Source organism: Oryx dammah, unplaced genomic scaffold (genome assembly GCF_014754425.2).
Source record: "Oryx dammah isolate SB20612 unplaced genomic scaffold, SCBI_Odam_1.1 HiC_scaffold_5, whole genome shotgun sequence".
NCBI lineage: Eukaryota > Metazoa > Chordata > Mammalia > Artiodactyla > Bovidae > Oryx > Oryx dammah.
Genome location: NW_024070189.1, coordinates 47,302,439 through 47,314,825, shown reverse-complemented (window position 1 = coordinate 47,314,825; position 12,387 = coordinate 47,302,439). Strand labels below are relative to the sequence as shown.

The window sequence follows — 12,387 nt, the reverse complement described above, 5'->3', positions numbered from 1 at the left end:
CTTAGATATGCAGTTTATGGACATTTTCTACTTGTAACTGTCTGTAGGCTCAGGAGTGACAGTCCTTGCAGTTCCAGAACAACAGAGAGAGCCAAAACCTCACCTAGGGTGGCCCTGTACGCAAATGGCCTCTAATCCTTGTCTTTCTCACCTTGGTCAGAGTCCCGGGCCAATACCACTGCCACAGGGGTCTTCACCGTGGTGTTGTCGAAGACCGCCACAGTAGAGTGGCTGGGGAAGAACCGGGGGGCGTTGTCATTCACATCCTCCACATGGAGGATCACATCTGCCTGGCACGATTGGCCGCCTCCATCTGTTGCCTTGGCAACAAGGCTGTACGCATCCTTCTTCTCTCGATCTAAGGCTGTGAGTGTGGTCAGCTCCCCTGGCAGGAGAAAGGACAGAAAGTGATCTTTCTCTGGAGGCCATGGTCCTAGCATGTACATTCCTGATGTCTATATGAGATAACCTCAGCACCGCCCACCCACCTCAGTGTGCTGTCACAGAGAATAGGGGTCCTGTGTGCAGATGGTTAGGAATGAGGCTCAGTCTGTATCTTTCCACACCTGCTTGCTTTCCTAGTCACATTCTACCACCACATCCCCAAATTAAAATGCATACCAACAAGCTACAAAGAGGCACAATGTCTTAAAATGCCAGTTAGACAGTTTCTAACACCACATAAAATGTGTTTATGCTTTGGCCTGCAGTCTCACTTCTAGGACTGTATCCAATAGAATAATCAACCCAAGGAGAAAATAGACATGTAGAGATATTCTCTGCAGCATTCTTTATAAATAGCACCATACTGAAAATATCCTGTGTCTTTCAAAAAGGTACTGGTTAAATACGTTATCATTTAGCCATACAGTAAAATATTCTGCAATGTAAAAAGTGATTATGGCAAAACTTTATGTACTGCCTTGTTGATAGCTCCAAGATATTGCTCTAAGAAAAAGGATGTCACAAAATAGTATGCTATATACAGATTGCGGCATGCATGGAAAACCAGTCTGATAGAATATATGCCAAGAGTGCTTATCTTTCAGTAGAGGCTGGTTATCATGAAGATTTTCCAGTGTCTGCCTACCACACATCTACATGGTTTGTATTTTTGAACAATGAGTAAGTGAAAGTTGCTCAGTTGTGTCTGACTCTTTGCGACCCCATGGACTATACAGTCCATGGAATTCTCCAGGCCAGAATACTGGAGTGGGTAGCCTTTCTCTTCTTCAAGGGATCTTCCCAACATAGGGATTGAACCCAGGTCTCCCACATTGCAGGCAGATTCTTTACCAACTGAGCCACAAGGGAACCCCATTTTGAATAATGAGCACTTATTATTTCCTTACTCAGATAAACCATTGAATTTTTTTTAAGACCCTGCTAATCATCCTTCATCTGGACAAAGAACAGTAGAGAGAGGTTAGGTCACCTCCTTGTGTGACTCAGCATGCCTGTGCTAGGGTCAGAAAGGGCAGTGCAGCTTCTTGAAATACTCACTGTCAACTGCCACCTCCCTGCTCAGCAACTTCCACAGTATCCTTTGAGCTACTGTTTCCAAGTGTCAGCAGCTGGCTTTCTGTGCAAGTCACAGAGAGGGCTCAAGAGCTTTCTACGCTGCATGTCCCTACACCCTCCATTACAGCAGCAGGACAAGGACTTCCCCTTCTCTGAAGGAATCAGTCTCTACCCTGCCTTCTCCACCAGGCACTCACAGCCAAACCTTTCCCAAGTATTCTGGTCTACTCTGCTGGACTCTGCTTCCCACTCTCTGCTTTGTCCCCTAACTGATAATGACAATGGAAACCGTATCTACTGAATTATTATTATGTGCCAGACTTGGGCTTAGATTTCTATATACTTTATTGGGATCCTTATAACAGCACCCTGGGGTTTTATCTCAATCTGCAGCATACAACCTTGAGATCATGTCTTTGATCATGATTTTTTACCCACTTGAACCCTTTAATGGCTCTGTAGGTAAGGACTTGGCTCCTGTGCCCCAGGGGGCCTCATCCTTTGCCCTCTTTCTCTCCTCCCCTTCTGTGTACCAGTTTCTGCCTTCTAGGTCCTTACCTATGCATGTTCTTTCCCAAAACAAAATCCTCATATGAAATCTCTTTCTGCCTTGAATGTCCAAACTTACCACTCCCTTACCCCCTGGCTATTTCCTCAAAGAAATTTTACTTAACCTCACTTCTAAACTTAAGTTCTGCTGTCAAAAACTCACCTAACATCCTGAATTTTTCTTACCTCAGCACATGTCAAACCACTGACTCAATACGTTTCCCACTAGACTGTGAAAAACTCGATCTTGTCTTATCAATTTTTGCCCCCAGCATCTAGTGAATGCTTGGCACATAGTGCCAATATATGTTTGCTGAGTGGAAGGATGGATGGATGGATGGATAAGTGAATTCTTGTTTCTTCTCTAAGGAGCCTGGGTACTGGGCACTGGTTATTCAGTGTATCAGTTCTTGGCTTGATCTTGCAGCTCAGGAAACCTACCTGTGTGAGGATCCAGCTTAAATTCATCCGCCCCAGGGCCATGCAGAGAATATGTGATCTGAGCATTGGTGTCGGAGTCCAAGTCTGTTGCAGAAACTTTCAAAATGAAGTGTCCTGGAGTTACATCTTCACTGACTTCGCCAGTGTAGAGAAGCTGAAATCGAAAGACAAAGAAGAGGGAGATTGTGGGAGATATGCTAAGATCCAGAGAGAGACAGAGTTATAGGACAAAATAGAAGCAGAGAGAGAGAGAGAGATGAGAGAGCAGAGATGGAAGTGGGGGAGGGGAGAGAAGCAGAGAGAGGAAGGGAGGAGAATAGAGTAAGATAGAACATGCAGGGAACAGGGAGATCAAAAACAAGGAGAAAGATGATGGGGACCTAGTCAGAAAAGCAGAGAATGAGAGAGAATTTCCGCCATCTGAAAGCTCACACTTAGGGCTAGAAGTGAAAGTGAAAAGTCGCTCAGTTGTGTCTGACTCTTTGCCACCCCATGGACTGTAGCCCACCAGCTCCTCTGTCCATGGGATTCTCCAGGCAAGAATACTGGAGGATCTCCAGGGGATCTTCTCCAGTGGATCTTCGTAACCCAGGGATTGAACCCAGGTCTCCCGCCTTGCAGACAGATTCTTGGCCAGCTGAGCCACCAGGACCTGCCACAGTCTCTTACTCCATAAGGGCCACATTTCAAAGAGTGTGGCCCAGGGAGAGGCTGGAGCTCCCTGAGAACCCAATGTTTCTCCAGCTACTGGCGCTGGACACAGTTTCCAAGCAAACTTGTCCCCCCATTGCCAACTGTGGGTTAGCACGGACCCCCATACATGCTCTGGGTGGAGGTTTTGTGCCTGGCAGGCTGTGTGGAGATGCTCCCCACCAGACTCTTTCCCCTGGCTCTGGTTGTGCTCTTGATCACCTCTGAGAAGGCTAAGGTGAGCTTGGCCCCAGACTCCCTCAGCATGAGGAGGATACAGGCTGGTTAGAAGGATGCTGAGGCAAAAGAGAAAGAAGATATGGCCACTGTTCTCCCCAAAAGGTTGCCCTTCTGAGACCATCCAAAAAGTGTTCATCTTGGATCCTGCAGAGACATTTTCCATGCACCCCACTTGATAATCCAGGTTCTCTTTTTCTACTATGCTTCTATGAGATTGGAGCTTAGAAAACAGAGGAAGGAAAGGTGATAGGATATATGATTTTTGTGTATCCCAAGGTATGTGTCCATATATATACATACAAATAAAGTATGAAGAATTGAAGTATACACATATGCACATGCTTATATAAGTATGTTTGTATGAGTTGTTGCTGCTGCTGCTGCTGAGTCACTTCAGTCGTGTCCAACTCTGTGCGACCCCATAGACAGCAGCCCACCAGGCTCCCCCATCCCTGGGACTCTCCAGGCAAGGACACTGGAGTGGGTTAGAGAGGTACATTTACTTGTATGAATGGGTATGTTATGGATGAATGTTATTTGGTGGCTCAGATGGTAAAGCGTCTGCCTATAATGCAGGTAAACCCAAGTTCAATACCTGGGTCAAGGAGATCCCCTGGAGAAGGAAATGGCAACCCACTCCAATTCTCTTGCCTGGAAAATTCCGTGGATGGAGGAGTCTGGTAGGCTACAGTCCATGGGGTTGCAAAGAGCTGGACAAGACTGAGCGACTTCATGCATGCATGCATGCATGCTTATGTGTATCTTTGTGTGTAGGTATATATGTATTTGCATATTTATAGAGTTATAATCTTTCAATTACATGTATGTGTGTGAGTACCTACATATAAGTGTGCACTTATATGTATATATACTGAAGAACTGGATTTTTTATACAATTGAATTATGCTAACTTGATGTCATAAAAATTTAATATTAATAGTTTATTTGGAAACCTTGAAGTAATGCAACCCCCCCAAATTAAAAATTATTTATTGTGTTTTAAAAAATATGTTTAAAAGCAAAGCTACATGACAATGGTTGTTGATTTATGTCCTCTAAGAATGCAACTTCTCTCCTGATGTGTGTGTGTGCGTGCACACACACACACACACACACACACACACCCCTCAATATTTTCCTTGGGAAATTTAGTGTTTAATTATATGAGGTCCTTAGGAAAGTCTCCCTTATCAAAAATGTAGCTGCCCTGCCTGTATGTTTGTGTATACATGTATCCTGGAGGAGGGTTTCTGTTGGTCTGTATAATGCATGCAGATGTAGGGATATGCACATAAATACATGGTGAGTGGTGCAGGGTGTCTCTGGGGGAAAGTCTCTTTGGATATATTTGATAACAATGAGCCATGCTAACAAGTTGAGTGATAGAGTGACTTTTCCATTGAGCGTAGCAGACTGTTTGGAGAATGAAGTTACTTCTGGATATGTTTTACAGGAAAAAAGGATCTTTTTAGAGAGTGTGGGGAAGGGAGTGGGGAGAGCTATGGACCATGAATCCTAAAGAGCTTGGTGACATCCTTTTGGGAAGGGCAAGGAATTACCTGGAACGGTCCCTGCCCCAGGCACTAGTCTGAGGCCGGCCGGGGAGAAGCAAGGGCAGATTTGGTCAGTGATGGCCCGCCTCAGGGATGGTACTCTGAGTCCTTCTCCTTCCTCTTACCCTTTGCTCCAGCTTCCTTATCTCTACTCCTCCCCTACCCTCAGCTGGCTCTCACCTGTGAGCACTGTGGGCTGTTATCATTGATGTCCAGGACAAAGATCTCCACGGGGACTGAAGCCTGGAACTTGCCATCGGAAGCTGTGATTCGGAGCAAGTACTTGGCTGTGTGCTCACGGTCCAGGGTCTTCCTCGAGAAAATTCTCCACTCATCTCCAACTTGACTTATGCCAAACTGGCCCAGGGGGTCTCCCTCTAGAAATATGGGACAGAGTTTACTGAAGCCAAGCCATAGGAACAAACCAGGCTTTGTACTATAGGTGACTGCCCACCTGACACTTTTTTTTTTTTAAGGATTGCAGGGAAAGGCAAAAATTTCCTTCTTTAACTAGGGACCTACATTTCTTCAATGAGTCAGTTATTTGGTGTTATGAAATCTCTTTCAAATTCAAAGGTCTCCTGTTAAATGGAATTATCACTGCAAGAAACACTGTTCCAAAGTATGTGGCTAAGGGGCACATTTCTTCTTTTGTGTGCATTGGAAGACACTGGGGGAAGTTAAAGGGAAGCAGATAGCAATTCTAGACAAGAACCTTCTAGTATCCAGTATCTGTCCAATAGTGGAGGGCTGGAAGGTGATCCACAACATTCAACTCTCTGAGGTTTTATTTTACAACTGAGTACACAGGCTAACTGGAGGTTCAGATGGCTCATTAGGTTTGCTTCTGAGTCATCTTTTCTTGACATCCATCATTGACAGGGGAGATGGATTTTCAAGATTCTAAGATTCTGGAGCTCCAAGATTCAGCTATTCCCAGAGTTGATGATACAGTGACATTTATTATGTTATTATTCAGAGAGTTTAAGATTTTTGTGTTTTTAAAAGTCTGATATTATAAGATGATAAGATTCTATTTCACTAAGACTCCATGTTTCAAACAACTTTTATCCAGGCTCTGTCTCCAGGAGTCTGTAATTCTTGGTTGGAATGCCATGCTTGTTAACTCTCCACCAGACAGCTGTGAGAGCAGAAGAAACTATGACTATGGGAATGGGATGATAAGGCAGCTGGGACACAGGGAAAGGGACACTGAGAAGTAAAGAAACTCTCTGGCCACCGGATGGCTGGTTTCACCCCTGGACAGAGATTGGAGGCGTTTAGGTTTGCAGTGGTTATCTACTGGGGAAAGCAGTTTGTAGGGTCTGGTTTTAATCCCAGTCCTGATGCAAGCTTGGAGTGTGACCTTGATTGAGTTTATCCTCCTATCTGGACTTTGGTTCTCCCATGTGTGTGTGAAAGAAGAGGATTGGGTTGGAATCATATCCAACCCACTTAACACTCAGGTCCTATGATTGACTAGGAAGCATTTTCTACAATCCACAACTTGCCCTTGGCAGAGTACTACTCTGCAAGGATAATCACCTCACAGAATTTCTATAGACCACGCAACTGTTGATCCCCTCTCCATCTTCCAGAAGCTAACTGAGAACATTTACAGTATCTCCCTTCTATTCTATCTACTCCAGCTAAGGTAATAAGAGATCCTCTTTACAAAACAATTTCTAATTTATAGGGCGCTATCAAAGCTTTTTCAAGTTAGATCCTGTCAGCATCCCTTGAGATGAATTAAAACAGCCATGCCAAGTCTATAACTGGAACAGTTTAGGTCCTGGAAAGTTAAGTGATTTGCTCAAGATCACACTGTTAAGTAGCAGAGCAAGGACTTAAACCCATGTCTTAAGAAACGTCTTACTGGAATTTTTTTCAATGCATCCCACTCTAAGATAGGTATCCTTACCTGTGATATAGCAGGTGACCTGTCTGTTCTGCTCAGAGATATCAGCATCCAAGGTTTTAAGAGTGGCCACAGGTTCACCAGGCTCACTGTTCTCAACCACAGATCCTCTATAGTCTTCTGAAGCAAATCGGGGGGCATTGTCATTTTCATCTGTAATGGAGACTTCAACCAGGACCTGAGAAGATAGCTGGATGGTCCGGCCATGGTCATAGGCCACTACGTAAAAGTGGTAGATCTGGTTGGTCTCACAGTCAAGTTCCTGGAGTGTGGTGATCCAGCCAGTTTCACTGTCAATGGCAAAGAGTTCATGGATATTGCTACCAGGGTCCACTGGCAACCTGTAGCTCACCTGGCCATCATCCCCAGTGTCCTGATCATTGGCAGTCACTTGAATGACTGAGGTCCCCACTGGCATATTCTCAGTGAGAACAGCCTTATATGGATCAGCCTCAAATATAGGCCTATTGTCATTGACATCCTTCACTTGGATGTTGACAGAGACCAGGGAACCCAAGTAAGTGTCATTATGGGGGCAATGAGCCATCAAGTCAATCTGGTACCATTTGGTGGACTCATAATCCATGGCCTTCCTCACCTTTAGAACCCCTGTGTTTTGGTCCAAGGAGAAGATGCCCTCCTTGTTGCTCTCTGGCGTGGTGCCCTGCACCAGACTATAGATGACTGGATCTTGAGCGGCCACTGCTTTAACAGAACCAATTTCAGACCCCTCTGGAAGGTCTTCTGATGCAGAAAAGGTATATAGAGGTTCAGAAAATTGGGGCAAGGATACTTCATTAGGAACCACCTGAAGTCGTAACAGCATGAGAGAGTTCCAGTGAGGAGGGCCCCCATCCTGAGCTTTAATTTTTAAGTCAAAGGCCCGATTTTCCAATCCCACCAGGCTCTCTTTCACCTTGACCACACCAGTAATTGGGTTGACTTCAATGACCTCTTCTTCCAAGTCCTCCACTGAGTCCACTGAGTAGGTGACGTCTGCATTCCGGCCTTCGTCTGCATCATAGGCCAGCACCTGGATGACTGGGGAGTCCTTACTGACATTGGACTGAATGGATACAGTGTACTCAGATGCTTTGAACTGTGGAGGGTTGTCATTTTCATCCGTGAGGATGATCTTCACAGTGCAGAAGGCCACGCGTCCTCCTCCGTCCTGAGCCATGACCTTAATGGCAATGACCCTTTCTGTGGAATTTTCCCGATCTAGTTTCTGCAGTGTGGTGATCTGGCCACTCGGGTTTATGGAGAACTTCTCACCTGCTAGTTTATTGATGATGGTGTAATCTACAGTGCCATAGGGACCACTGTCTTTGTCTATGGCTAACAACTCAATCACCTTGGTCCCCACCTTTGCATTCTCAGCCAATTCCGCCTCATAAATATGCTGCTGGAACTCTGGGCTGTACTTGTTGGCATTTGTAGTGTTGATATACACAGGTACAGTTGCTCGGAAGACCCCATCAGAAGCACCTACCCTCAAATTGTAAGAAGAGTCTAAGTGCTTTTTGCAAAGGTTGTACATAGAAATTATTCCCGATGAGCTGTTAATGGAGAAGTGCCTGTCCTGATTGCCGGAAAGAATCAGGTACTCCAGGCGGGAGGTGTCCCTGCTGTCAGGGTCAAGAGCTTGAACTTTGAGAACCAGGTGTCCGCAAGTTGCCAGCTCACTGACATTGGCTTCGTACTGAGGTTGCCTGAACTCTGGGGGGTTGTCATTGATGTCAGACACATTGACAACCACAAGGGTTTCACCAGTGAGTGGGGGATCTCCTCTATCCATGGCCCTGACTTTCACATGAAAATGTTGTTGGGCTTCATAATCTAGCTCTTGAACTGTGGACATTTCCCCTGTGCTCCCATTGATCTGGAAGAATTTGGAAACATCTGAGCCATCCTCTACAATCTGGTAAGAGACATCACGGTTCTGCCCTGAATCCTGGTCAGAAGCCAATAGTTGGATCACGGGAGTCTGAGCAGGCAAACCTTCTGAGATTGAAGTGGTGTAGACCAACTGAGAGAAAGTGGGAGGATTATCATTCACGTCCTCCACCAGGACTTCCACGGTGGCTTCAGAAAATGACCCCAGAGCAGTGTCTGTGGCTCTGACTGTGAACACATGTTTGGTCTTAGACTCATAGTCCAAAGGGCCCGTCACAGTTAGGACACCAGTCTTAAAGTCAGTGGTGAACAGCATCAACGGCTCTTCTTCTACAATGTTGTAGATGAGCCGGAGTCCCTCTGGACTCCGGGCCTGGGTGTGGAGAATAGGGGTATAGAGTGTGATATTTTCAGGCACTCTGACTTTGTAGTAAGGTGTCTGAAACAGTGGGTTGGATTTATTTCTCACAATGACAAGTACCTCTTCCTCAGCCTGGAGGGATGGAGTTCCTCCATCTTGAGCAATGACTTTGAGGCAATACTTATTCAGAGCCTGATAATCAAAGGGTTTCCTTAATGATATGTCCCCAAGATAGGGGTCAATTCGAAAATATGTGTAGTCTTCTGCAAATGCATAGGTGACAGCACCATTCACCCCCAAGTCCTGGTCAGTGGCAGATACCTGAAAGAGGACATCTCCTGGTTCTGTGCCGTCTTGGATGATTGTGTGGTAGGGCAGATGTTTAAATTCAGGGCTATTGTCATTGACGTCCTCAACAGAGACTCGGACCAGAGCCTGAGCCACCCTCTGAGGTGTCCGATTGTCCCTCAGTTCCACTGCCACCTCATGAGTGTCCTGCTGTTCTCTGTCAAACCCCACACCTCTCGTCTGCAACACACCTGCTGATTTGATCATCTGGAACATATCTGTGCCATTCAAAAGGAAGTAGGACAAGGTGTCATTCAAATGATTGCCTTGGGCACCAAGAATCACCAATGCCTTTCTCTCCAGTAAATTCTCCTTCACTGTTGCCCTGTAGACATCCCGGTCAAACTGTAAGGTTGTGTTAGGAGCTTGTGTCCAAGAAATCTTTACTAGTGCAGTATCTTGATACAGGCCATCAGAAGCTCTGACGATAAGCTCCCGAGAGTGTCCCAGGAGAGTAGGATCCAACACAGATATGCAACCAGTAATGGGATGCATGGCAATAGCTTCGTCAGCATTGCCAGTTTTGATGCTATAACTGACTTCTGAGTCATCGTCACTGGCCTGCACCGTAAGAAGCACCATACCCCGGTGGACTGGCTTCATTATTGCTACTTCATATATCTGGTCCAAGAACCTGGGAGGACAGTCATTAACATTCCTGACGTTGATTATGACCTGGGCAGCCCTGGGTGCAAATAAGATGGGGCTTCCTTGGTCATGGACATAGATGTTGAATCGGAAAGAGGGCATGCTTTCGTAATCCATCTCTAATACGGTGGTTAGAGTTCCCATGCTGGGATCGATTTTTAAAAACTTCAGAGTCTCTGGTTCCAAAATTTTATAGACCAACAAGGAATTTGCTTCCTTGTCCCTGTCAGAGGCCCGGATCACGAGGGGGTTGTTGTTTTCATCCATGATCATGCTGTTCAGTGCAGCTGCTTCACTAATTTGGCCCACGAAAGTCGATTCTGAGAACATGGGAGCATTGTCATTTTCGTCAATGATGTAAACAAGAACCATGACATCAGTAAATGCACCCGCCATATTGCTGCCTCGGATTTTCAGCTGGTAAGATGAAATTTTCTCATGATCCAGTTTCTTCTGAGTAGAAATGAGTCCAGAATATGAGTTCATGGAGAATACGCCATTCTTGTTTCCCTCTCTTAACTCATAGGTAACTTCTGAGAAGCTTGTAGCTGAGATGAGGAGGATTGGGGAACCCACAGGGATTGATTCAGGGATCTCTACAAAGTACTCAGAGTTTGAAAAGACGGGGGCACTGCTGTCGGAGGGGTAGACGTGAATGATCACTGTAGCCAGGTCATGCCCTTGTGGGGAGCCTTGATCTTCTGCCTTCACTGTTAGAGTATAACGGGCATGATTTGCCTGATCAAGTTTCTGCGCTAGAGTGATGATGCCTAGCAGGGCGTTGATGTTGAAGAAACCTTCGCTGTTCCCTAAAACAAAAGACAAGAGAAATTGAAGTTTACCACATCCTCAACAGGTACCAACTAGGCTTTCTAGATCAGTATAAGACAATCACACAAAAGCTGGGCAGGGCAAAACCCACATCCTGTGCCACCATGGATTTAGTTATGCTACAAGATGTAGGGTAGGTCTGTCTTTATGAAATCTCTTAATTGGTGCACCTAGTAGGTGCTCCATAAATGGAAGGTTATGGGGTCATAACTTAAAGCTACAGACCAAAGCCATAGTAGGGTTTTGGAGGAAAGAAAGGAGATTTAAACTTTGTAGGAAAAGCATACTCCTCTCTGTATTTCAGTGGTGACTTTTATAGGAAAAGCTTCAGTTACAGTATATAGAATTTTAAACCATTCTTTATATAACTTTGAATAGCTTTGGTTACACACTCAATAGTTGAAAACTGTCAATAGGGAATCATAAACTGTCTAAACTGACACAGACTGGGAAAACTGCCTTGTCTGTTCCTGTATAGTCCACTTTGTCAGGGTTGGGAGTGAGCGGTGGGGGTTGAGTGGGGAGGGACTGGGTAGCACTTGAGACTCTTGGCCAAATGCCCTTTCCACCACACCTGGATTTCCTAAAGGTTAGGCATTCTCAAACCACCTTTGCAGGTTTGTTTTTTTTAATATTCAGCCACTACCTATACAACAGTATAGTATACATTTTATACCATTATTTAATGGATACTTTCCTTTAAATTGATTTCTTTTTTAAATGTAAAGTATTTTTAACAGGCAACTTTATATATTGGTTCTTTAAAAAGCAGCACAGTATTGCTTATTGTAAAACAGAGGTTACCATAAAAACCAGTCAATGGAAAATATTTTCTTAAAATTCTGGATAAAATCTATTGCTTGCTAAGAGGGTCTGGCCCAAGACCTACAGTCTTTCTGCAGCAAGTATTAGAAAATTAAAGAGATCCTAGTACCCAAAGGAATCTTCCTTGACTAATCAGGAAGCCCAAATGAGAATAAAAAAATGGACTCCTTTCTTCATGTCTGATTATTATTTTTATCGTCCTTTTAAAACTTGATATTTATTTGGATAAATACATAATACCATTTCAAATTTAAGTTGAGGGAAGTTGTGATTATGCAACATTACATAGTTCACAAAAGGTAATGCTGAAAACTAATCATGTTTTCCTAAAAAAAAGTTCTCAAAGTTATCACAGTTTTTAGACTCTGAACTTACTTGGGCTGCAACTATTCTTTTTTTTTTTTTTTTCCTTTATGTTTTTTTATACTATGGTAATAAACAGATAACATGAGGTCTACATTCTTGAATTTTTAGAGGTTATAGTACAGTGTTGTTAACTATAAGCACAATGCTGTACAGAGATCACCAGAACTTATTCAGCTTGCATAACTGGTGCTTCTTTTCAG

General features: G+C 44.4%; 1 protein-coding gene across 2 annotated transcripts in view; it reads right to left on the bottom strand.

The window, feature by feature from the left end:
• Nucleotides 1–12,387, bottom strand: part of FAT2 (FAT atypical cadherin 2) — an 83,415-nt gene that overhangs the window by 29,160 nt on the left and 41,868 nt on the right. For both annotated transcript variants that reach the window (XM_040239549.1, XM_040239550.1), the window contains 4 exons: nt 6,916–10,974; nt 5,175–5,371; nt 2,512–2,665; nt 152–385 (listed from right to left, as the gene is read on the bottom strand). In XM_040239549.1, coding sequence (XP_040095483.1) covers nt 152–385; nt 2,512–2,665; nt 5,175–5,371; nt 6,916–10,974 — 4,644 coding nt within the window. The remainder of the gene's footprint in view (nt 1–151; nt 386–2,511; nt 2,666–5,174; nt 5,372–6,915; nt 10,975–12,387) is intronic.